At 43.8% G+C, this 25,254-nt stretch overlaps 1 protein-coding gene across 3 annotated transcripts in view; it reads right to left on the bottom strand.

Moving 5' to 3' along the window:
* VAT1L (vesicle amine transport 1 like) overlaps positions 1-25,254 on the bottom strand; it is a 127,737-nt gene that overhangs the window by 73,583 nt on the left and 28,900 nt on the right. For all 3 annotated transcript variants that reach the window (XM_033943638.1, XM_033943639.1, XM_033943637.1), the window contains exons 3-4: positions 16,329-16,544; positions 2,609-2,751 (exon numbers count right to left, since the gene is read on the bottom strand). In XM_033943638.1, the coding sequence (XP_033799529.1) occupies positions 2,609-2,751; positions 16,329-16,544 (359 nt within the window). The remainder of the gene's footprint in view (positions 1-2,608; positions 2,752-16,328; positions 16,545-25,254) is intronic.

Consider the following 25,254-nt stretch of genomic DNA (forward strand, 5'->3'; position numbering starts at 1 on the left):
CTTGAGACTCCATTATTGAAGGAATCAACTTGAAATCACAGAAGAGACAGGAAAAGGTTAAATGCCTCAGCGAATCCTCAGGTACAAAACACAAACCAAATTGTGAATGAAATCAGAGCAGACAGTAAGAATTATAAAATTGATGTCATTATCCATCTGGAAAAAAAGGCGTACTAGAAATAATGCCTCAGCAATACAATTTTCAGAAGTTCTATTTGCTCATGGTAAGGGAGAAGAGAGACTGCTAGTGATGGTGAGGGGACTGATAGAAGATATGAAAGAAGGGTGGTAGAAATGAACAGATGGTAAAGGAGGGAGGGAAGGAATAGAACAGACCCTGGTGGTGGAAAGGAATAGAACAGACATTGAAAGAGGGTAGAGAGGAACAGACCCTGAAAGGAAATGTGGAAGGCAGAGTGGGGAGAAGACGCTGGAAGGGAAGAAGACAGATGCCAGACTATGGGGGAGCGGAGGGAAGAAGATGGGTGCTAGACGGGGACGGGGCGGTGAATGGGATGGCAGTGGCGGTGACGGGGCAGTGAAAGGGATGGCGGTAACGGTGACGGGACGGTGACGAGGATGGTGGGCCGGGGACGGTGCAGTGACGGGGACAGATTTTTTCCCCGTGTCATTCTCTAATTTATACCTCAGAAGTAAAGTTACATAGCTTTCGACAAACCTAATTTGCATATTTGACAGGTAGCCATGCCTACTTCCTGTCCCATCAGCCAATGAAAAGTGAGGATCCGCCCAATCCCTGCCCCTCCCTACCCCCTTTGATGGTATCACCAGATATGGCATTGTAGCCTTGCCTCATTTGTATAATAACTCTGACCCTAACCTCACCTTATTTGCATAATCCTACCCCAAGTTCCATCCCCTTTTTTTGCATAAGCTACCCCAAGTCCAGCCCCTTTTTGTTACATCACAGGAAGTGACATCTAGAGGATAGCGCCAATGTTCTCTAGCATTAAAACCAAGAGCAGTAGCTCTGGACATAACCTTTGTGTCATTTCATTGTCAGAGTTCTTTGAATCGAAGCAGCCCTTGGACTTTATTTCATCTAAGGAGGAACTAAGGGTACTTTATGGGTAGGCTGTTGGAGAAGGGAGGGGGGCAAGTGTGTTATTCTCATGCTAATTTTTTTTGTTGACTTAATATCTTATCTTGGCCTTCTTCCTTTCCTTAAGTTGTTATATGTAGACAAAATAAGACTTTTTTCTTTTTTTTAGACATAATATTTTCTTTTCAATTTATTGTCAGAAGTATTTGTTATAATATTATACTTGTGACTGTTAGTTAGGTGCCATCGACTTGTGTTCGAGTCCTAGCAACTTGAATTACAGGTTGGGCAGACTGGATGGACCATTCGGGTCGTTATCTGCCGTCATCTACTATGTTTCTATGCTATAGCTAAAAAGAAATCAATTTGTGCTAGTCCGGTAAGTTCCCTCCAGCATCATCCCCATGGTTGTTTTCAATGTGTCCAGCGATGTCCTTCTCCAATGATCTTTCTCTTTTGATGGTGTGACCAAAATTAGACAAGTCATAACTTCAGCATTTGGGCTTCGAGCAACATGGCTAGTTTGGTCTCTTCCAGAATCTTGTGACTGTTAACTATTTGAAATTTCAGTTTAAAATATGGCTTCTAGGGATACACCCTTAACCCATCCATATACGAGGGGCCGCTGAAAAGTTCTCAGCCCAACCAACAAAGTTGAGGCAGTCTCCATTGAGGGCTATACACAAACGGCCTCTTTTATAAAGCCGCGCTAACGGCCTCGAAGCTCATAGAGATTTAAAGGGCTTCGGGGCTGTTGCTGCGTGGCTTTGTAAAAGAGGCCGTTTGTGTACAGCCCTCAATTGAGACTGCCTCAACTTTGTTGGTTGGGCTGAGAACAGCCCCGAAGCCCTTTAAATCTCTTTGGGCTTCGAGGCCGTTAGCGCGGCTTTATAAAAGAGGCTCTAGAATCAGAAAATAATAGTAAATATTGAACTAAGGCCAGTACTGGGCAGACTTGTACGGTCTGTGTCTGTGTATGGCCGTTTGGTGGGGGATGGGCTGGGGAGGGCTTCAGTGGCTGGGAGGGTGTAGATGGGCTGAAGTAGGTTTTAAAGGAGATTTCGGCAGTTGGAACCCAAGCACAGTACCGGGTAGAGCTTTGGATTCTTGCCCAGAAATTGTTAAGAAGAAAAAATTAAAAAAATTAAAATTGAATCAGGTTGAGTAGACTGGATGGACCATTCGGGTCTTTATCTGCCATCATCTACTATGTCACTATGTTATATGTTACTATGAGGTGTTGAAGTTATCTATTTTAGACGCTCAGGAGGCAAATGAACAGTGATGAATTCCTCGGACGTTTGCTGAAATTCCTGGGAAGATTGTGAGCCCACCGGGATAGAAAGGGAAGAATGCCAAGTACCTGAATAAATTTATGTAAATTGTTCTGAGCTCCCCTGGAAGAACGGTATAGAAAACTGAATAAATAAACACTCGGGAGAGCATATGCGAGTTTTACAATAGTCTACAGAGGCCCATCTCATCACTGCCGGAGCCGCTTTGAGGGAAAGGCAATACTGCAAGTTACCCGCATGATTTCCTTACCTTTTTACTTCTTGGACATAATCAGCATTTCTGTCAAAGAGGTGAGTTAAAGATCCTTTGATGGCTTCGTGTTTAAAAGACGAAGCTGTTCCAAAGACGGTAACGTTGGGGATGGTTGAGCATAGCTGGGCAACAGCTTGGCCCTGTGAATACAGCAATACATCAGCTCTTTCGTTTTCTGTGGCCTTTCCCCATTTACAGAATAGCATACAGCAATAAATCCAGTATAATTCACAAAATTAAACTAGCACGACTGAGTGACTGTACAAAGCAATGCAGTCATTTCAGGGTTGATATTCAGCTGGCAGAGGTGGAGGTTTTTTTAGCTGCCACTAGTGTTACCATATATACTTGAATATAAACCCACTCAAATATAAACCGAGGTAACCTTTTTTCCAACCAAAAAAGGTTGACTCAAATATAAAATCGGGGGGCAGGGGGCTTAATATTCAAGCGCAGTGCCTTCTCTTGCCAGGCTGTGCACCCTATTCCCCCTCCCTCGCTGCTCTGCCAGGCTCTGCATCCAGCCCCATCTCTTACTCCCGCCCCTGCCCTGTCAGTCTCTGCATCCAACTCCCCCCCTCCCTGCCAGGTTCTGTACAATTTCCCCCCTCCCTCCCGATGCCTTGCAGGCTTCCACCTGATGGTCCAGCAGCGGCCGGGACAGGAGGGATCCCTCCCGTCTCCTGTCCCAGCCTGTTTCTAATTATTTTTATCTCCCTCTTGTCTCCCCTGAATACCTAAAGTAACCCTGGTGGTCCAGCAGTGAATCATGGCAGGAGTGACCTTCCTTCATTCCTGCCCGTGCAGAGCCGCTAGCTGATTGGCTGCCGTGAGTTCTCACGGTCCCGTGAGGATTCGCGGCAGCCAATTAGCTAGCGGTTCTGCACGGGCAGGAGCGAAGGTCGCTCCTGCCGCGATTCACCACTGGACCACCAGGCCGGCCACGCTTGCCGCTACTGCCTCCTCTTGAGCAGGCGGTAGCTTTTGGCCAGCGTAGGGGTTAATGCGTGATGAAAAGTCGCACGCGTTAACCCCGCTAGCGCGGCTTGATAAAAGGAGCCCTAAGTGAATACACTTCCCCCTCCCCATTTGTGGTTCCTGCACTCACGGTTTCATATAATCGCAATTTTTTCTGGGGAGGGGGAAAATAAAAAAACCAGTCTTAATGTAAAAAAAATCCATCTTTTTTCCTCCCTGCCGCCTTCCCGGCCTTACCTGGTGGTCTAGAGGGCTTTCGGGGCAGGAGCGATCTTCCTATGCTCCTGCCCCGTGCAGATCGCCCATGAGGAAATGGCTGCTGGGAGTTCCCGTAGTCTCTCGAGACTATGTCGGGAACTCCCTACAGCCATTTCCTGATGGCGATCTGCACGGGGCAGGAGCGTAGGAAGATCGATCCTGCCCCGAAAGCCCTCTAGACCACCAGGTAAGGCCGGGAAGGCGGCAGGGAGGTGGGGGTGGGTCAGAGCCGGATAATCGCGTTTTTTCAGCATTCGCGGTCCGGCTCTGCCCGTATCCCCCGCGAATGACGAGGGAGAAGTGTAAACTAAAAACTATTAGTACCGGACCCTTAGATCGGCTGATCAGAATTTACTGACCATACCTTCCATCAAAGAATTCTACTACAGCAGAAAAACTAATTTTTCCGTTGTAGCTCCAACCTTATGGAACGCCATGCAACCTCAATTCCGACAAATTCAAGATTTTTATTCCAAGACGCATACCATAGCATTTAAATATTTCCTCTCCAATAGCTAGAAAAAAAAAATTAAAATAAATAAATAAATATGAACCTCTTTCAAGAAGTGATCCTCTTCCCTGATGTTTATATCCTCCCCCCCTTCTTCCTCTCTTTTTAATTTGTTTTTAATGATGTAATTATTAATTTTCCCCTCCCCTTCACCCTCAAGCTCATGTTCGTATATGTATTTAGTCCATTTAATGTTCACATTTCCCTTCCCCCTATAATAATTTATTTTAACCTTTCATTTTTAACTTTGTAAACCGGCCAGGTGCTCGTCGATGGTTGGTGTATTAAAATTAATTAAACTTGAAACTTGCCACCATTTTCTTCTGTTCATCCGACTGCATTACTGCAACATCCCTCTTAACAGAGGAACCATTAGCAGCGGATCATATGTCTACGATAGATTGCCTGTCAGTGACTTCTTGCTGAATGTGGATAAGTTTCATGTAATTACTTTCACTACAGATTGCATGTTAACCTGTCTGTTATTCCTTTCTTGCCCTTACAAATGCGTCTAACTCAAACTATCCAAAACAAATCTTACAGGCATTCATTAAATTTTTTTCACTTTTTAGTTTTTTCATTTCTCTTTTTATATCTATATACAGTCAAACCTTTGATAGCGAGCAATGCGGTTTGCAAGTGTTTTGCAAGACGAGCAAAACACTTTCTAAATTTTTAACTTGCTAAACAAGCACATATGTGCGCATCACGCATGCCCCTCCTCCAGAAACCCCTAATAGCCTATAGCGAAGAAGAGCCCATTGGTGCGTGTCAAAGATCGGTTGGAATTGGTTGGTTGAATGACGGGCGACCTCAGCCCGTGCGCTGAGAATAGGGGTGCTACCCCCGCTTCTAGGTCCACGTGACCCAGGCCGCCTGTTAAGAGGCGGTAGAGCCGCGGAAGGGATGCAATGGCTGACTGGGATACAGAGAGCAACGAGGAGTCTCAGAGGAAGCCGCTGTCCGCACTCCCTGAGTGGGAGCCAGGGTGCTGGGGGTCGTCTGCCTGGAAAGGTTGCGAACAGCGGCAGAGTCCTCCCGGAGAGAACTGGAGGAGCCGAACGGATAGGTCCGGTGGCTGAGGCAGCGGTGGAGGCGTCGGCTTCGAGTTTCGGAGAAGCCGAGAGCAGGGCTCAGTGCCGCTCTGCTTCTGCCTGGATAATTCATTCATTGGGACTGTGATAGGTGAGGAGCCGCGGCACAGAGCTTTTAGTGTATTAGGAATTGGCAGGTTCTGCATGGTCCCTATTTGGTACCCATCTCCTTTGCTTCTTTGTAATGAGCATTGGGCTGAGATTCCTTGGCTTGGAGCATCATTCCCCTTAAAAGAGCTTTTCTTTCTGGCTGGTGGAAAGATACAACTCTGGTAATTAATGAGACGAGTTTTTGGGATGTGGAACGAATCGTCCGAGTTTCCATTAATTCCTACTGGGAAATTCGCTTTGATATACGAGCGCTTTGGATTATGAGCATGCTTCTGGAACAAATTATGCTCACAAACCAAGGTACCACTGTATTACAATCCTAAGAGTCTTAGCCGTGGGGGGAAAAAGACTTCAAGGGCTCACAGGTTCTGAACATTAGTTTGAACTTGTTCAGTAACCCCTGCGTGAGCAATCATTAGTCTAAAAAACAAACAAACAACAAACCCTGGGTAGAGTTTATCAATAGAACCACTGTTTTTGTTAATTTAACTTAAATTTTTCATCTGTTCTGTCTCTTTTTCTGCTCTTGCACATTACAATATTTAAAGCGACGAAATGAGTACTTAACTCCGAATAAGCAATTTATCCAGCCAGGCCAATTAAACTACTTTGAATATTGATCCCCTCGTCTGCGTCCACTTGCATACGAATGATTTCCAATCTTTAGAGTTAACTCTAGAGCAGGGGTTCTCAATCCAGTCCTCGGAGCCCACCTAACCAGTAAGATTTTTAGGATACCCACAATGTTATGTTATATGTAGTCTTAGAACCTTCCAAATCCTCTGAAGCAGAGTTTAAGGCTGGTTACAACAACCAGTATTATTGCTATATATTGTATAATTATATAGTGTAATGTCAAAGTCTGATTGGGCTTCTAACACCGACTTCTATATTGGCAGGTTACAAACAGCATTTCCGTTACACATACATACTCTTGGAGTGGGAGTGTGTGGTGCAGGGATTAGAGCAATCCAAACTCAAAAAAAACCTGTGGAAACTACAATGTTCTCGATTTGTTCTTTATTTCTTACAAAAATCTTTGTGTAATGTTGACAACTTATTCACATTGATATCAATGACATTCAACAGACCCGACATGGGCCATGTTTCGGCATACAAAGCCTTCCTCAAGGGTACAAGAAAGGCAGTTTGGAATATGCACGTGTGGAACTAGTTGTCCAGATTTTGGGGTAACAAAAGCACGATGCTAATACACAGCAGTTCAACTGTGTATTAGCATCGTGCTTTTGGCTTCAGACATCGCAACATTACCCCAAAATTTGGACAACTAGTTCCACACAGCATATTTCAAACTGCCTTTCTTGGACCCTTGAGGAAGGCTTTGTTTGCCGAAACACGGCCCGTGTCAGGTCCGTTGAATGTCATTGTTATCAATGTGGATAAGTTGTCAAAATTACTTGAAGATTTTTTCAAAAAATAAAGAACAAGTCAAGAACATTGAAGTTTCCACAGGTTTTTTTTGTGTTTGGATTGCTCTTTCTTCTGTGAAAAATTGGGTCTTCTTTTTTCTGTTTTCCACAGTGGTTAGCGCTACAGCCTTGGCACCCTGAGGTTGTAGGTTCAAATCGCGTACGGCCCCTTGTGACCCTTGGCAAGTCACTTAATTCCCATTGCCCCAAATTCATTAAATAGGGTGGGAGCCCACCGGAACAGTTAGGGAATAATGCTTGAGTACCTGAATAATTTGTAATCCGCATAGAATTGTAGGATATGCAGAATATAAATTATTTATATATATATATATATATATACATACACACACACACACAGTGGTACCTTGGATTACGAGCATAATCTGTTCCAGGAGCATGCTCGTAATCCAAAATGCTCGTTTATCAAAGCGAGTTTCCCCATAGAAAATAATGGAAACTCGCTTTGATACGTTCCCCCCCCCCGAGAACCAGCATTGCTCCCCTCGAAGGCCCCCCCTGCGATCAGGCACCCCCCCTGCGATCCGGCACCCCCCCGCCACGATCCGACACCCCCCCGCCACGATCCGACATCCCCCCGACACAATTGGGCACCCCCCCGCCTCTTCTTACCCTCATCTGGGAACTCTTGAAGATCGGCCTACTCGTCTGCTGGGCCTTGAGCATCTGAGCATGCTCAAGGCCTGCAAGTTCACGTTCAGAACGTGAACTCGCAGGCCTTGAGCAAGCTCAGATGCTCAAGGCCCAGCAGACGAGTAGGCCGATCTTCAAGAGTGCCCAGATGAGGGTAAGAAGCGGCGGGGGGGGTGCCCAATTGTGTCGGGGGAATGTCGGATCGTGTCGGGGGGGGTGCCCAATCGTGTTGGGGGGGGTCGGATCATGGCGGGGGGGGGGTGCCCAATCATGTCGGGGGGGGGGGGGGTCAGATCGTGGCGGGGGGGGTGCCGGTTCGAGGCAGGGGGGGTGCCGGATCGCAGGGGGGGGGGTGCCGGATTGCTGGGGGGGGGTGCTCGTGAATCGAGCCATGCTCGGTTTCCGAGATACCGATTTTGCAAATGTTTTGCTCGTCTTGCAAAACACTCACACACACACAATGCAAAATCAGGTTAGCACAAAATAACATATAATGTGAAGTCAGGGTCAGACTAATCCCCTAAGATTTTTATAAACAGATGATATGCATTAGTACTGCAGGTCTCTATGGGGGCCAAATTCTATGAACACGTATGAGGCAGCTTTCCATACAATGAAGGTAAGAACATAAGAACATAAGAAGTTGCCTCCGCTGAGGCAGACCATAGGTCCATCCTGCTCAGCGGTCCGCTCCCGCGGCGGCCCATCAGGCCCATTGACTGAGCAATGGTCTATACCTATCTATACCCCTATGCAAAGTTCTCTTATGCATATTCATTGTGGATATCCTGAAAACTTGACTGGCAGGGCATGTCCCGAGCACTGAGTTAAGAACCCCTGCTCTAAAGCATGGAACGTCTCGCAGTGCTGCACCATGCCAAAGGCAGTTTGTATCATAATTGCTCTCCAGCAGGCCTACTGTAGACTTTACAAACTGAAACGGTCTCAGATGGTCTACATTGTGAATCTACGACAATGCCAGGCTTTTCTCAAGCTGTGAGACAGAATGACATTTCATTACAGATGCTTGCCATATCTATGTAAAAGCATGCACATGCATTGTTTGGGATTTCTGAAAAGAAAATAATCCCCGTATGATTAGGGCTGGGACCGAGCGGTAGTAGGGTGAGCCGATTGGCTGCACTAAGCTTAAGCTCTGCACTGGAATGTACTGGAATGCGACTATGTTTTTAAATAATCAGAACTCTTCAGAATAGTCTGTATAGAAGCAGATTCGAAAAAAAACAGCAGCACATTTAAACATCAAGAAACACGTAACTCTATTATTCTTAAGGTGAATTTAGTCTGCTCTAAACAAAGTAGGAATGGTAAACAGTACAAAACTAGGGGCATCCAACCTTGGCCCTCGCCAGGTCGGGTTTTCAGGATTTCCTAAATAAAAATGCATGAGATCCATTTGCATACAGTGGAAGCAGAGCATGCAAATAGATCTCATGCAAATTCATTGGGGAAATCCCGAAAACCCGATTGGGTCGTGGCCCTTGAGGGCCGATGTTGGACAACCCTGGTATAAAGGAACCAAGAATTCTATTTTATTTATCAAGACATATCTAGATAGCTATCTACCCTAAGATAAAAGTTTATAAGCTTAGGCCCCGGATTCTCGCACCGGCGCCAATATTGGTGGACACCTTAAAAGCGGCTGCCAATCGTGCGTCAATCACGCATCGGAGCTGGTTTCGGAACCATGCTGATGCGAAAGATATGCGCCGGGGGTTTTCCTGGGCCTACATTTCTGGCACCTCCTATCTTCATGCGAATCACATCTACATAGGCGCTTTAGGCCACCTAATGCCACATCAGGCACTGGCCACGCCTACTTTGGCGTTCGGCACCTAAAGTGCCTTTGTAGGTGCGATTCTGTTGCCGATTTTCTAGGTTCCAGTATGCACTTCAAATCTCAGTTAAAAATGCCATTTGGACAGCGTTTTTAAATGGAAGTATGGGTGCCTATCGTCACCTAGAAAATCGGCCTATAACAATCATAACGTATTGAAAAAAAAAACCCCAAGTGTGGCATCTAGTGGGAATTTTCAAGTCACATGGACACTTGAATATATCTATGCTAGAAGAAAATGATCACTCATAAGCTGGTGTCCTGTTAGCTGTATAGGCAGAAAAAAATTCACAAAATCAGAAAACACAAACTCTTATGCCCGATTGTGTTTCCACTGAACATCACCCAAAATAGATTATCCCTGGATCTGTCAGCACTGAAGAGTGTGCCAAATTAAAAGATTTACCTAGGGGCTGCTGGGCAGGGGGGGGAGCTAAAACAAAGGGAGAAGGGCTGCTGCTGGACAGGGGGAGCAGGGAAGAGGTGCTGCTGGACAGGGGGGAGGTAAAACGAAGGGAGAAGGGATGCTGCTGGAGAGAGGGAGCAGGGAAGAGGTGCTGCTGGTGTTCTCTGCTCGAAAATCAGGAGCTGTGCTGTAATTGAATCCGATTTATGCAGTATGAGCCATCAAGAAGCACAGAGGACCCGGCTCCTGCTCGTCATCTTCACTGCCAGTAACAATGCCATTTCCTTAATTTACTCTGTGTGAAAAGCCTTAGGGCATTCAGATGGCCCAAAAGCATACATTCAGTGAATTGCACTGCCAGGTCATTGCTCATTAATGTAGGTTATATGGAGGGCCGGCTCAAGGGTCTGCAACATTCTGCGCCGACTTCTGCATTGGTGACCTCCCCCCCCCAACATAACAATCTGTTCTCTCTCCCTGCACTACCCCCTCCATAGGGTTACCAGACGTCCAGAGACATGTCCTCCTTTTGATTTTTCTCCTAGCTGGAATATTTATATTATCTATCTCAATGACATTAATTTAATTTAATTCTTATATACCGCTAATAACCGTGAGGTTTCTAAGCGGTTTACAAAAATGATGCATTAAAAGATACAATAAATAAAAATAAATGAGATAGGTACTTGGAAATTCCCTAACTGTCCCAAAGGCTCACAATCTAACTAAAGTACCTGAAGAAACAATTTATGAAAAAGTAAAGATAAAAATATAAAGACAGAGGTAGAGATAGAGATAGAAATGAATATTCCAACAAGATGGCGGCCAGTTAGGTCATCTTCAGTGCTGTCTCCCTTGTCCTGCTTTTGTTTTATTTTGCCTTTGTTGATTTTTCTTTTAAATTTCTTTTTTGTTGGTTTTATTGTTTTGTCTCTCTGTTTTCATTTGGGACTTCCAGTCTCGTTGGTGTTTGCTTCTTTTGAGCTCACCTACTGATTTCCAGTTTGACAGTTGCACCGATCTGGCAGCTGAGGGAGCCATTGCCTGATGCCTGAATGATTCTATGGTGGCGGTTAAGAGTTGAAGAATTGGGTCCTGTTTATTTTCGTGGTGGATGGGAGAGTTCTGGCTTTCGGCTCCTTGTGTTCATGTCCAGCCACTAGCGGAGAGGAGTGTGGGAGCACTGCTTCGCCCCTTCCCGAACCAGCACAGGACCAGCTCCGTTGAATTCCAGCCTACACCGCCACGGAGAGCGGATAGCGTAGATGGTTTTAAGAAAGGTTTGGACAATTTCCTGGAGGAAAAGTCCATTGTTATTGAGAAAGACATGGGGGAAGCCACTGCTCACCCTGGAATGGTAGCATGGAATGTTGCTACCCTTTGGGTATTTGCCAGGTACTAGTGACCTGGATTGGCCACCGTGAGGATGGGCTACTGGGCTAGATGAACAATTGGTCTGATCCAATAAGGCTGTTCTTATGCTCTTATGTGTGCCACGTATAAGACAATCAAGCCATTGTAACATCACTGATGAGGTTGGCTCTGAGGCACTGTGGAATGAGGCATTATGACATCACAATCTCAGCTCTGGAATGTTGCTCTCATTGGGGTTCCGGAATCTTGCTCTTCTTTGAGATGCTGGAATGTTGCTACTCCTTGGGTTTTAGCCAGATACTAGGGACCTGGATTAGCCACCATGAGGACAGGCCACTGGGCTTGATGGACCTCTGGTCTGACCCAGTAAAGTTATTCACTCATCTACCCGAAAACAACTCATAACACACCAACAGACTATACCACGCTCACGTGTGCATACGTGAACATCATAGCCATAGGCCCCAAGACAGCCCTTCTCCCTTCGTTTTACCACCCCCCTGTCCAGCAGTACCTCTTCCCTGCTCCCCCTGTCCAGCAGCAGCCCTTCTCCCTTCCTTTTACTTCCCCCCTGTCTAGCAGCACCTCTTCCCTGCTCCCCCTGTCCAGCAATAGGCCTTGTCCCTTCCTTTTACCCCCCCCCTGTCCAGCAGCACCCCTTCACTGCTCCCCATATCCAGCAGTAGCCCTTCTCCCTTCATTTTACCTTTTACCCGGTTTTCATTTGACCAGGCCAGTGTGTCTATTATATTGGTTTTGAAAAAATCCCGAAAACTAAATTTTCCCTGTCTTTGAATGAAAGCTCTTCAAGCTTACCACCAACAAAAGTGAATTCCATAATGTAGGAGCAAGTAAAGTAAAAAAACCAAAGCATTCACTATTATGGTTCTCCACGCACGACGTGCTTTTCTTACGTTTCTAGCCCACCTGTTTCCAGTGCGTGCCATGTCTTTCCGGCGGCACGCAACCACAGGTGGGGGAGGCGATATTAAGGGTGGTGGCATGGTGAGTTGAACCCTGGGCTTGTTCGTTTAGTGGGGGCCAGGCCGTGTTATTTTCCCTAGGTAGGGTAGTTTCTTTCTTTTTATTTTAACTGTACCTCGACTTGGAGCTGCCTGACACTCTCCTTCTTCTGCCCCACGTGCTGCAAGCCACCCCACACGCCTCCAATGGAATTCGGCATGGAGACACACAGCACGGTGGCAGGGATCATGAAACCCTAAGCGCGCATGCGTGCTTAGGGTTTTATTATAGAGGATTAGTTGTCTAAGTGGTTTACATTCAGGTACTCAGTGATTTGTCCCTATCTGTCCCGGTAGGCTTACAATCTATCTAATGTACCTGAGGCGATGAAGGATTGAGTGACTTGCCCAGTGTCACAGGGAGCAGTGCGTGGTTTGAAATGCTGAGTGCTGAGACTGTAGCTCTAACCACTGGGCCACATTCTCCTCCAATACAATGTCAGCAGTGAGCCATTGAAGCCATTGTGACATCACTGATGAGGCTGGTTCTTAGGCATTGGTGGAATGAGATATTATGGCATCAGGGAAAGGTACTGCGACTTGTATACTGTCTTTTTTGTAGTTTTACAACCACATTCAAAGCGGTTTACATACAGGTACTTCAAGCAATTTCCCTATCTGTCATATTGGGCTCCCAATCTATCTAATGTACCTGGGGCAATGGAGGACTGAGTGACTTGCCCAGCGTCACGGGGAGCAGCACCAGGGTTTGAACCCAGAACTTCAGGGTGCTGAGGCTGAAGCTCTAACCACTGTGCCACGCTCTCCTCCAATACAGCATCAGAAGTGAGTCAAGTATAGAACAATGAAACCATTATGACATCACTGATGAGGCTGGCTCTTAGGCATTGGTGGAATGAGGCATTATGACATCACGGAAAGCGATTGGAATTTGTATACTGCCTTTTTGTAGTTATGCAACCATAGTTAAAGCAGTTTACATACAGGTACTGCAAGCATTTTCCCTACCTGTCCCGGTGGGCTCACAATCTATCTAATGTACCTGAGGCAGTGGAGGATTAAGTGACTTGCCCAGGGTCACAAGGAGCAGCGCGGGGCTTGAACCCACAACCTCAGGGTGTTGAGGTTTCCTATGACCACTAAAACACCATAAGCACCCTCAGAGATGCCCATTTCCACCCCTTTCCTGAATGTAGCATAGTTAAGCTTCCTACACAACTGCCATTGAAAATAGTTTTGGTTTCCAAATACAGAAGCCGCTGACAAAGGCCCTTTTCCTGCTTCTATTAATACAGTTTTATAGAGACAGCTTGCTCCACAGCACTACATAATGTTTTAGTGGGTTAAATGAGCTACTGTATTTAGATAACATGCAGGCTCAGCTAAGCATTATGAGCTACACTTTTTCACTGGCATTAGAATGACAAATTAGGTCGAATAAGCCAGTGGTTCCCTAACTTGTACTGGCCTGGCTTAAAAGCTCACTGAAATATGCAAACCAACATCTTAGGCCACTGCGTATTCGTTGCAGATATCCTATGAACGGAAGGCAGGAATGAGTTGAGAAACATTGTACTGGATAATTTGGATGTTCAGCCATATATGGAGGGAGATCCATAAAGTCCACTGTTGCATTACTTCACAAAAGCAGACAGCATCTCACCGAGCAGAACAGAATTAAGGAGAGACACTTAGGGCTCCTTTTACTAAGGTGCGCTAGCGTTTTTTAGCGCGTGCTACATTGCCCCGTGCGCTGACCCCCGTACTACGCGCCAAAAACTAACGCCAGCTCAATGGAAGCACTGCAGCGCGTGCTAAAACCGCTAGCGCAGCTTGGTAAAAGGAGCCCTTAATGAGATATCATTACACAGATCTACACCCACTTGATAAAGTAGTACGTTGTACCTCCTTCTGGCCAAAGATATCCTGCAGCAAATCATAATTTCACTGGTAAATTGAGGGCATGTGAAATTATCTCTGGCTAAAGATGTGGTTGTCATAGAGACATCCTGGGCAGATCTGAGTTACATGTTACAGAAGATAATTAGTTAGAAAAGTACATAGCAGGGAAGATTAAGGTCTTACCTCAATAATCTTCTTTCTAGTAGAAAAGCATATGTGGGTTATTCTCCTTTACTCGTGAGTTTGTAGAAGGCATATCTACTTTTTTCTCTCGGCTCCACCACTTTCATCTCTGGGCTGTGCTCCGTCTCCTCAGTTCATATCAAAAGCAGTTGACAATTCCGAGAGCTGATCCCCCCAGTATTCACCAGAATAGGTATGGTATCCTGTCCCTGGGAAGCTTAGCGAGCCCCTCTTTTCTTCTATCTGGGAGCATGGCTGCTGGAGGTGCCAAATTTCATCAGGCACCTACAGAGACAACTAGTTGACGTTACTGGGGTCCTTCCTGTTTGTGTGAAAAGGACACAGCTACTGTGGTGTGCAGCCACAGGGCATGGCCAAAGGGGCATGTTCTAAGGGGCACGCCGAGCTACGAGGAGTAAGAGGACTTGGATAAGTTATAGGTAACTTTTCTTTATTTTTTATTATGGGAAGAAGAAAGGTATAACTAAAGTTTCTACTCCAGTATTGTCTGGATCAATGGTTCGTCATTTGATGGTGTTTAATATGATCTCAACACCAACTGAAAAAGCTGACTCATCCTCGGTGAAATCTCTCAGTCCCTTAGACTGTACTCCCTCACCCCCTCCACCGGTATCCAGTGATTTAGGTTCCGAATGAGAGCCTAATATTTCCCCAACAGACACCGTGGGGTCTCAGACATCTTCACAAATGTTATTTAAGAAAATGCCTAAAATGATTTCCCCTCAGGAAGATAAGTCTGTGGAGCAAGGCCAGTTGGAGATGCCACAGGATATTTCTTTAAAAGATGTATGGTTAATAAATAGTAGCGTGGAGGGATTGTTAAAAACAGTCATTAATCAAAATTCAATATTTTCTCAAGAGGTAATTGAGAAATTGGATGATGTTTATTCTAATTTAAAAGTATTGGATAAACGTTTATTCTTAACTAAAACTCGGGTATCTACCTTACAAATGTGTTCTTCGCCTAGGAACTGACATCAGAGGGATCGCTGATATGGGGCAGCAAGTTGGTGATGCTGCTCATGCCGGGAAAGTTAAAGTGGTACAGGAGAAGAGAAGGGGTGAACACATGTAGCTGGGGGGGGATGATACCACCCTGGGCACCTCTCACCCTCGCTACGCCACTGTATCTATGCGCATACTTAAATTATAAGCGCAAACATTCACATGCACTCTAAGCCAGGTATAAATGTCTATGCCTGCAATACAGGTATGATTTCTGCCACTGATGCTACTATTTTGTAAAGACAATTAGACACCTACTTGTATCTATAAAATTGACTTAAAAAGGCATCTGAAAGCACACTTACACTACCCTTATAAAATTACCCTCAAAACGATGTAGAACACCAATTTTCATTTTTCATGACAAAACGTTATAGAGTTATCCATGAACTCAACCAAATTGGCAAAAAAATATGGGAAGAAGAGGACACTTCCTCCCATATACTCAAGAAAAAGGGAGTGAATGAAGATATCTTATGAAAAATCTCCTATATAATAAATCTATAAGTATAAGAGACTTCAGTATCAGGGAACTATGGTACGATTCAGTACTTCTAATCAGTATCCCCCAGGCTGACAACTCTCATGAGGACTATTAAAGCCCGAGTGAGTTCGCCCAATACATCATCATGTCTCTGTTGTATAACGTGCAAATCAAAAACGTAATCAAAGTCAGTGAAAAAATGTGAAATTCATAGTTCATTCATTCATTCATCTCCCTCTTTCAACGATAAATCCTCAAAATATCAAGATTCAATAATAAATATCCAATAAAGGTCTACCAACACAATGTAATGTGTCCTCTCCTTTCCAAATTTTTTTGCCAATTTGGTTGAGTTCATAGTTTAGATTTTGGCAATTTGGGGTTTTTTTTTTTGCTTTTGCCTTTGTAATAGAATTATCCAACCATCACGGCAACTTTAGTGAAGAGTAAAAGTATTCAACTTACCACACCACCTCCAGCAGAGTGAACTAGCACCGACATTCCTTCCCTTAGATTGGCAACCTCAAACAGCATCATGTAGGCAGTAACAAAGTTCATAGGAAAAGCAGCAGCTTCGGAAAAACTCATCTCATTGGGGATCTTGTACACAAAGTCTACTGGTACGCAGGCCACTTCTGCCCAAGCATTGTAGTTTACAAATGCCATAACTCTGTCTCCTATCTGTGGCACAAGAAAAAAAAAAAAAAGGTAGAATGCTTAAATATATATTTATAATCAGTAATCGCGACACAATCTTTATAAACTATTCATTCACTAGGGTAACAACCAAGCCAGATTCAATTCAGAACCAGGCCTCTAGAAATGCTTAATTGATCCTTAATAACTTTAAATATTTTTATATAAACTGCATATAAGATAACTGTTCAAGTGTTCTAAAGTGCTAACATTTTTAAAGAAATATTTAGTCAAAAAGACTTAGCTTTATTTGTGTGGTCGTTGTAGGGACTTCTTGGGCACTTTAGAACACTTGAACAGTTAACTTATATGCAGTTTATATAAAAATATTTAAAGTTATTATGAATTACAATATATTGATCCAGGGAAGATTTTGCACATCAAGCTTAACGTTATGATAAAGTTTGAACGTGGAGTGGTGCATCTGAGGATTAATTAAGCATTTCTGGAGGCCTGGTTCTGAATTGAATCTGGCTTGGTTGTTACCCTTTTAGATATATATTTGGCCAAGTGTGCAATTTTCCTATTGAAATGCTATCGAAATGGATCAAATATTTTGGTTTTCTTTATATTGAGTTTCAGAATAACACTTGTATCCGATATATACTCGTATATAATTACTGAAAGAAAATATATTGAGATGTAGGATGGAAAGTCTCAAATTGATTCTTGGGCAATCTGGTTTTCCAGAAATCCGCCACGACTACACCTGAGATATTTTCTTACTGTTTCATGTTAGTCCTGCTGTTGCATTTAAATTTTGCTGTTTTCATGTTTACCTCATTTATCCTCCTTTACAAAACCACGCTAGCATTTTAGTACTGGCCACTGCGGTAACAGCTCTGACACTCATAGGAATTTTACCGTGGCAGCCGGTGCTAAAAACACTAGTGCATCTTTGTAAAGGAAAGGGTTATTATATTTAGTACCTGGAAGACCAAGCTTTATTTGGAAAAGCGGGCTGTGTGATTAAGATGGGGTTATTGTTTGGATAATGAGGCATCAACCTTCAGTCCTGGTTTTCCCTGCAGCCTATTGGCTGGCTAAGCTTCCTTTAGGAATGTCTGACCAATGTGCTCCTGTTATCTTTGTTTCACTTTCCATGCCTCCCTAGCTTGCATTAACTTCAGCTGTGTTCTCCCTTTTACATTCCATATCTCTTGCCTTAGCCTCTCTTTTACATTCCATATCTCTTGCCTTAGCCTCTTGCAGAGGAGACAGGACCAATAGGTTTGATACATCATCATTCAATCCTGGCTTTCCATGTAGCCTATTGGCTGATTATGCTTCCTTAGGAATGTCTGACCAATGGGCTGCATGAGGAGATGGGAGCAGTGCCTACAGAGACAGTGCCATAGCAACCTTCAGTCTTGCTTTTCCCTGCAGCCTATTGGCTGGTTAAGCTTCCTTGTCTGACCAAAGGACTGCAGGGGGAGGAGGGAACATCTGAGAAATCCCCCATTTGAACACCCCCCACCAATGCGTTATGCTGAAGTCCAGACCTAGCTAAATCACTTTCTCACACTGAAAACTGTATATTGACCCCATTTCATCAAAATCCTTAGAGTCATTTTCAAGATCACAATCAGAGCTTGCTCACCTGATGTAATAGGATGTTTATATTGCCATTTTTACTACTGTTATGCTGTTAACAAATTCTAAGTTTTGTGTTAAACTATACCTGCTGTACACTGCCTTGGGTGAATCATTCCATAAAGGCAGTTAATAAATGTCAATAAATAATCAATAATAATAAAACCTTTAGCGCACATGCGCATTGAAACTCCATGCCTCCGCATGCGCAGTAGAATAGAACTCTCTCCGTCTGCCAGGAGCCTGTGGCAGTTTCCCCATCGCCCTCCCTCGGTGACACTGCGAGCCCAGAGCCAGTGGCAACCACCACGGCAGCGACTCCCCCCCCTCCCGCCCTTTCTCCTTCTGCCGAGGAAACCCTGGGCGAGATCAAAAGGTAAAGTGAAAACAACCACTGCCATGTAAGAGAAGGGGGTTGGAAGCAGAAAAAGGAGGATTCAAAAGGGACATGTGAGAAAACAGGACTGGAAGCGGAAAGGGAAAAAATGGGAGAAGGGGGTTGTGGGGACCTAAAAAGGGGTTTGGAGCTGGGGCTGGAAATAGGGGACATGTGAGAGAAGGAAGCTTTAAAGGAGGGTTCTTGGGAATGGATCAGGGTCCAAGCCAGAGGCAAAAGGGGTCAAATAGGAGAAGGGAACTAGGGGCTGAAAAAAAAGGGGTAGGTGGGAGAAGGGGGCTGAAGCTGGGATCAGTTTTGTAATAAGGGAACATGTTACAGAAAGGAGCTGGGAGCTGACAATGGGGATGTGTAAGAGAAGGGGTAGAAAAGGGGATATGTGTGAGAAGGAGGCTGCAAAAGGGACATGTGAGAAAAGGGGGCTGGGGCTGGAAGCTGAAAGGGAAAAGATGGGAGAAGGGAGCTGAGGGGGCTAAAAAAGGGGTTTAAAGAGGAGGTTCTTGGGAAAAGAGACCTGGTGTAGGAGGCTTTAAAGAGGAGGTTCTTGGGAAAAAAGAGACCTGGTGTAGGAGGCTGTTAAAAGAAGACAGTTCGGAGAAGAGGGCTGGAGCTTGGGACTGCAAAAGGTGAGTTGAGAGAGAAGGGGTCTGGTTCTTGATTTGGGGGCTGAAAAGGAAGAAAGGTGTGATAAGGAGACTGGAGCTAGAATTGAGGGCTGGAAGAGCAGGTATGAGAAGGGGGTTAGGGTTGGGGGCTACAAAAGGGGAACATGTGAGAAGGGAGCTGGGGATGAAAAAAGGAGGAGGTGGGAGAAGGAGGCTACAAAAGGGGACATGTGAGAGAAAAAGACTGGGACTGAAGCTGGGGGCTAAAAAGGGGGCATCTGAGAGAAAGGGGCTGAAGATAGGAGTGAAGGTTGATGGGGAAAGGAGGAATGGAGAGGGAGTTCTATGGAGCTGAAGGACAGAGAAAGGGGACTTTTTTTCTTTAATTTAGAAGGGAAGTTATCAATGCAGGCTATCGTTAAAACACATTATTTTACTGTTAACCCCAGTTATTAGTAATTAGGTCTCATTCCATAAAATGGGACCTGTGCTGAAATAAAATAATGTACCTTAACAGTAGACAATGTTGATAAGCATGCCTCTAAGTCAGTGGTCTCAAACTCAAACCCTTTGCAGGGCCACATTTTGGATTTGTAGGTATTTGGAGAGCCTCAGAAAAAAAAAGAGTTAATGTCTTATTAAAGAAATGACAATTTTGCATGAGGTAAAACTCTTTATAGTTTATAAATCTTTCCTTTTGGCTAAGTCTTAATAATAATATTGTAATTTATAGCTAAAGAGACATATGATCAGGAAACTATTTTATTTTACTTTTGTGATTATGATAAACATATTGAGGGCCTCAAAATAGTACCTGGCGGGCCGCATGTGGCCCCCGGGCCGCATGTTTGAGACCACTGCTCTAAGTGATGCAGATCTACATATAACAAACTATTCTAAAAATAACTTTAAATTTAAGTCCCATCCAAGCTCTACCCTTGTGTACATCCCCTTGCGTAAGTGAAGAGGGTATTTACTAGCACTGCCCATCAATTAATCGTGCTTAAAAAAGCATCCCCCCTCCCACCCACACACATTTCCTTCTATACTCGTACAGTGGCAAATATAGACAGCAGAAGTAAATTCTCAGAACCGACATCTTTTAATTACTAAAATGAAAAATAAATCATTTGTCTTACCTTTGTTGCTAGTGATTTTATTTTTCTAATCATTTTCAGTCTTTAAAATCACCCGATAACAAAGGTAAGACAAATGATTTATTTTCATTTTAATAATTAAAAGATGTCAGTTCTGAGAATTTACTTCCGTTGTCTATATTTGCCACTGTACGAATATAGAAGGAAATGTGTGTGTGTGTGTGTGTGGGGGGGGGGGGAACGATTTATGCGCTTAAAATTTTTTATTGTGATTAATCGATGTGCAGCCCTAGCATTTACAGAATAGCACTTAAGTGTATATATAACTGCCAAAATTCCACCGATGTGTACACAGATACTTTCATAAATATGTAGAATAATGCCATTTATGGGCATGCAAATGTTAAAGAGGGCAGTTATATAACATAGGTATTATGTGCAAAGATACCTTCATAAAATGACCCTCTTAAGAACATAGTTATCAATGTGGGCTACTGCCGATGTGTTATTTAACAGTACAATATCCCGTCTTAAGGATAGCTCATGTTGATAACTTTCCCCCTTAATTACAGAAAAAAATGTGTCTAGTAATCACTGTTTCAAGTGAGTCAAGCCATTGTGACATCATTGATGAAGTTGGCTTTTAGGCATTGGTAGAATGAGGCACTATGACATCACAATATCAGCTCTGGTTACCAGAGATTGAAACTCTCTATACTAAAGAAGAAGATAGCAACGTGGACTACCATTAAGACACGTTAATTTACCACTAATTCATGCTTTTTTAGCACAGGTCCAATTTCCTGCATCGAGACCTAGTTACTAATAACTGGGGTTAACAATTAAATAAAACATTGTAATGCCAGCCCACATTGATTAATTCACCCCCATCCCCTTTATTGGAGTTCATTCTTCAGATTGGTGTCAAATCTGTATAGATAAAATCAAAGAGGTATAAGTCACTGTACACTGCAAATAATAGATATAAATACCTACCCTTATTTATCTTTGTAGTAAATATCAAATTCATCATCTACTATAATAAAATGCTAAGCGCGCATGCGCACTCTTACTGGCGTATTCCGTGATCCGTATGTCCATGGCCGGCAGGAGTGCGCATGCGCAAGTCCCCAGGACTATCTTGTGCACCAGTGCTGTGCCAACTGCGGGGTTTAAAAGCCATGGCGTCGCCTCCTCTCACGAGCCGCACCAGCGTTGGAGAAGGATTCCACGCTGGCGGGGATTGTGAAAAGGAGCCTCCGCGGTACCTGTAAACTTTTAAAAAAACCTTCAGAACGCGGTGGGGGGAGGTGACAAAGGAGAGGACTCCAGCCGCGAACTGCCGCGGCACCTTTATAAACTTAAAAAAAAAAAAATTCGGCACGAGCAGACAAGACCAATGGAAGGGAAGGGGGGGGCGACAAAGAAGAGGACTCAGCCACGGGCCACGAGGGAGAAACTGGGCGCGCATGCCTGCGGGATATGCTAGACTGCGGGAAGGGAAGGGGGAGGAGCCGAACAGAGCAGCCAGATCATAGCAGGCCAGAACGCGAGGGAGGTGCCAAACGGAGCAGGTCAGATCGTGGTAAGAGAAGGGGGTGGGGGAAAATGCAGCTACTGCTGCACAGGGACCTGGAGAGGAAGGTAGATACTGCTGCTGCACAGGAAGTGGGGGGGAGGGGAGGGAAATGCTGTTACTGCTCCACAGGTAAGTGGGGTGGAAATGCTGCTGCACAGGGAAATGGAGGGAAAGAATGACAGACAGACAGCAGGAGGGAGGGAGACAGACAGAAAGGAAGAAAGACACAGGAGCAGGGAGAGGGACAGAAAGACAGAGAAAGGGGCCAAGGAGAGAGAGAGAGAGAAACAGCGGGAGGGAGAGAGACAGACAGACAGACATATATTCTAGCACCCATTAATGTAACGGGCTTAAAGACTAGTGTTGAATAAGGAGATTAGAATAATAGCGTCCATCTAATAGCAATTGCGTTTATTCTTAATATTATTCATTGCGTTTATTCTTAATATTAAAATGTCAGTAGTTACTGATACAGCCTGTTACTGTAAAAAACAACAACCATATTTTAACATGACACAGTGGACTGTTTCAACTCGTTACTGATAATCTAGCGTTTGTACAGTGCAAACATGGCTTATTTGATAAAGCCAAAGTGTTTTCACTGCCCTTTCTGTTGATTTAGGAATGCATTTTACAGATGGTATCCAGGACCACCACCTGAGCTAAGGTCTTGTTAAGCTTCTTAATTTTTCTGCCAGAACGGTAGCTTTCTATTCAGCCCTTTGAAAGCTTTGTGTGTATCCTTAATAAAGTTGCTATGGAGAGCAAAGCATTTGCCACTTCTCGAGGGGGAAAGGAGGCCCATAAAAGTCTACCGCGACACGGATAGGGAAACAATTGTTTTTCACTTCAGATGCAAGGTTTATACAAATTCATTAACTGCATCCTTTCAATGGAACTCAGAATGGCTTACAATCATTCATAATAAGAACATAACATAGTCATTTACTCACTCTTACCTTCCCACAGTTCTCATGACAATCGTTAAAAACATTACAACTCTGGATAGGATTGTGTGAACAATCAATGTTCCATGTCTCAAACAAACAATCCTTGCACACTCTGATGTCATCCATTATAGCAGGATGCCATTGCAGGGACTATGAGAAACACTGCATTTGCTTATGTAGGTCCATTCTGTTATTTAAACATGAGAGCACAATGTATTCTTAATAAAAACGGAATCATTTCATCAATGAAGGCAGAAGTTGAAAACTTAGCTGTTTCCCAGGGGTATCGCTCCATGGTGCAACCTTACCTGGAGTATTGCATTCAATTCTGGTCGCCTTATCTCAAGAAAGATATAGCAGCACTAGAACAGGTTCAAAGAAGAGCGACCAAGATGATAAAAAGGATGGAACTCCTCTCGTATGAGGAAAAACTAATTTGTGGTACTTTATTACATGTTAATCCTTCTTTGGATCGACATAAAAGCCGGCTTTTCTTAATAATGACGGGAATAGCCATCCAGATGATTACACGTAACTGGAAGAGTTATGATCGACTGAGTTACACTTTCTGGTGGGCAAACCTATGTTCCAGTTACAAGTACGAAAGAATGAACGCGGAATGTTTGGGATATAGTAACGCATTCCAAATGGCGTGGAGCCCATTGACTGCATTTATTGAGACACAATAACTGTCATGTACCTTTCCTTTTATTTGACTTCCTTACACATCCAGGGTGGGTGGGTGGGGTGAGGGGAATGTATTATTGTTTGCTATACTTAATTATCTATATTATTGAAATTAAGTATGTACTTCTTCTTTTATTAATTAGGGGGAGGGGGTGTGAAAATGATTGTTTTTTGAATTATTTGTTTATTTAAAGTGCATTCTGTGTAGTGTTTTATGTTTAAATTTATTGTATGGCACTGTTAACATTTGAAAATTAATAAAGATTAAAAAAAAAAAAAAAAAAAAAAAAAAAGTTAGGGTTCTTCAGCTTGGAAAAGAGACGGCTGAGGGAAGATCTGATTGAAGTCTACAAAGTCCTGAGTGGTGTGGAATGAGTACAAGTGGATCGATTTTTTTACTCCGTCAAAAATGCCAAAGACTACAGCATACTCAATAAAGTTGCAGGGCAATACTTTTTAACACCAATAGGAGGAAACATTTTTTTCACTCGGAGAATAGTTAAGCTCTGAAACGCGTTGCCAGAGGTTGTGGTAAGAGTGGTTAACATAGCTGGTTTTAAGAAATGTTTGGATAATTTTCTGGAAGAAAAGTCCACAGCTTGTTATTGAGACAGACATTGGGGAAGCTACTGCTTGCCACGTATCGGTAGCATGGAATGTTGCTAGATGGACCACTGGTCTGACCCAGTATGGCTGTTCTTATGTGTGCCAAGTATAGGACAATCAAGCCATTGTAACATCACTGATGAGGTTGGCTCTGAGGCATTATGACATCACAATCTCAGCTCTGGAATGTTGCTCTCATTGGGGTTCCGGAATCTTGCTATTCTTTGAGATGCTGGAATGTTGCTACTCTTTGGGTTTTGGCCCAGGTACAGGGACCTGGATTGACCACTGTGAGAACGGGCTACTGGGCTTGATGAACCATTGGTCTGACCCAGTATGGCTGTTCTTAGGCTCTTATGTGTCCAAGTATAGAACAATCAAGCCATTGTAACATCACTGATGAGGTTGGCTCTGAGGCACTGTGGAATGAGGCATTATGACATCACAATCTCTGCTTTGGAATGTTGTTCTCTTTAGGGTTCCAGAATCTTGCTATTCTTTGAGATGCTGGAATGTTGCTGCTTTTTTGGGTTTTGGCCGGGTACTAGTGACCTGGATTGGCTACCGTAAAAAAGGGCTACTGGCCTGGGCTTGATGGACTGTTGGTCTGACCCAGTAAGGCTATTCTTGTGTTCTTATGTGTGAAGAGACATGTCTCTCTCTCTTTAAAAGGGTGGATTATGTAGATAGTATTCTTTTTAAATATGACCAAATCAGAATGCTGGATCTAATATTCAAAAGGGCTTATCTAGTTAGGGTTTAAATAAAATGATGGCTGCCAAAGGCTCATTCCTTCCTATATTTTTATCTTTACTGCCACATATAGCTTTTGAAATAGCTTAAAAAAATATGATGTTTCAGGATGCAAGTAGCATATTCTCCAGTTTTATTAACAGATGTAACACTTATACATCAATAATTTATACTCTTAAACATTATAACTATAAATAAATTCCAGCTGAACCAGGTACATATTCCTCTTTTCCTTTCTTCCCCATCGCCTTTCAACTTAACCCATCCCTTTTAAACCTTTTATCGTCTCTTCCTCAATCCTTCCATCCCATGCCCTCCCCTCCCTAACCCTATCCTCCTTCTATTCCCTTCCCCAATCAGACCCAGTTTCTCATTTAAATTCCTAGCCTCGTTCCTCCTGTCACAAGTTTGATCCAAGAACTATCACC

The sequence above is a fragment of the Geotrypetes seraphini genome, chromosome 4, assembly GCF_902459505.1.
Source record: "Geotrypetes seraphini chromosome 4, aGeoSer1.1, whole genome shotgun sequence".
In the NCBI taxonomy this organism is placed as follows: Eukaryota; Metazoa; Chordata; class Amphibia; order Gymnophiona; family Dermophiidae; genus Geotrypetes; species Geotrypetes seraphini.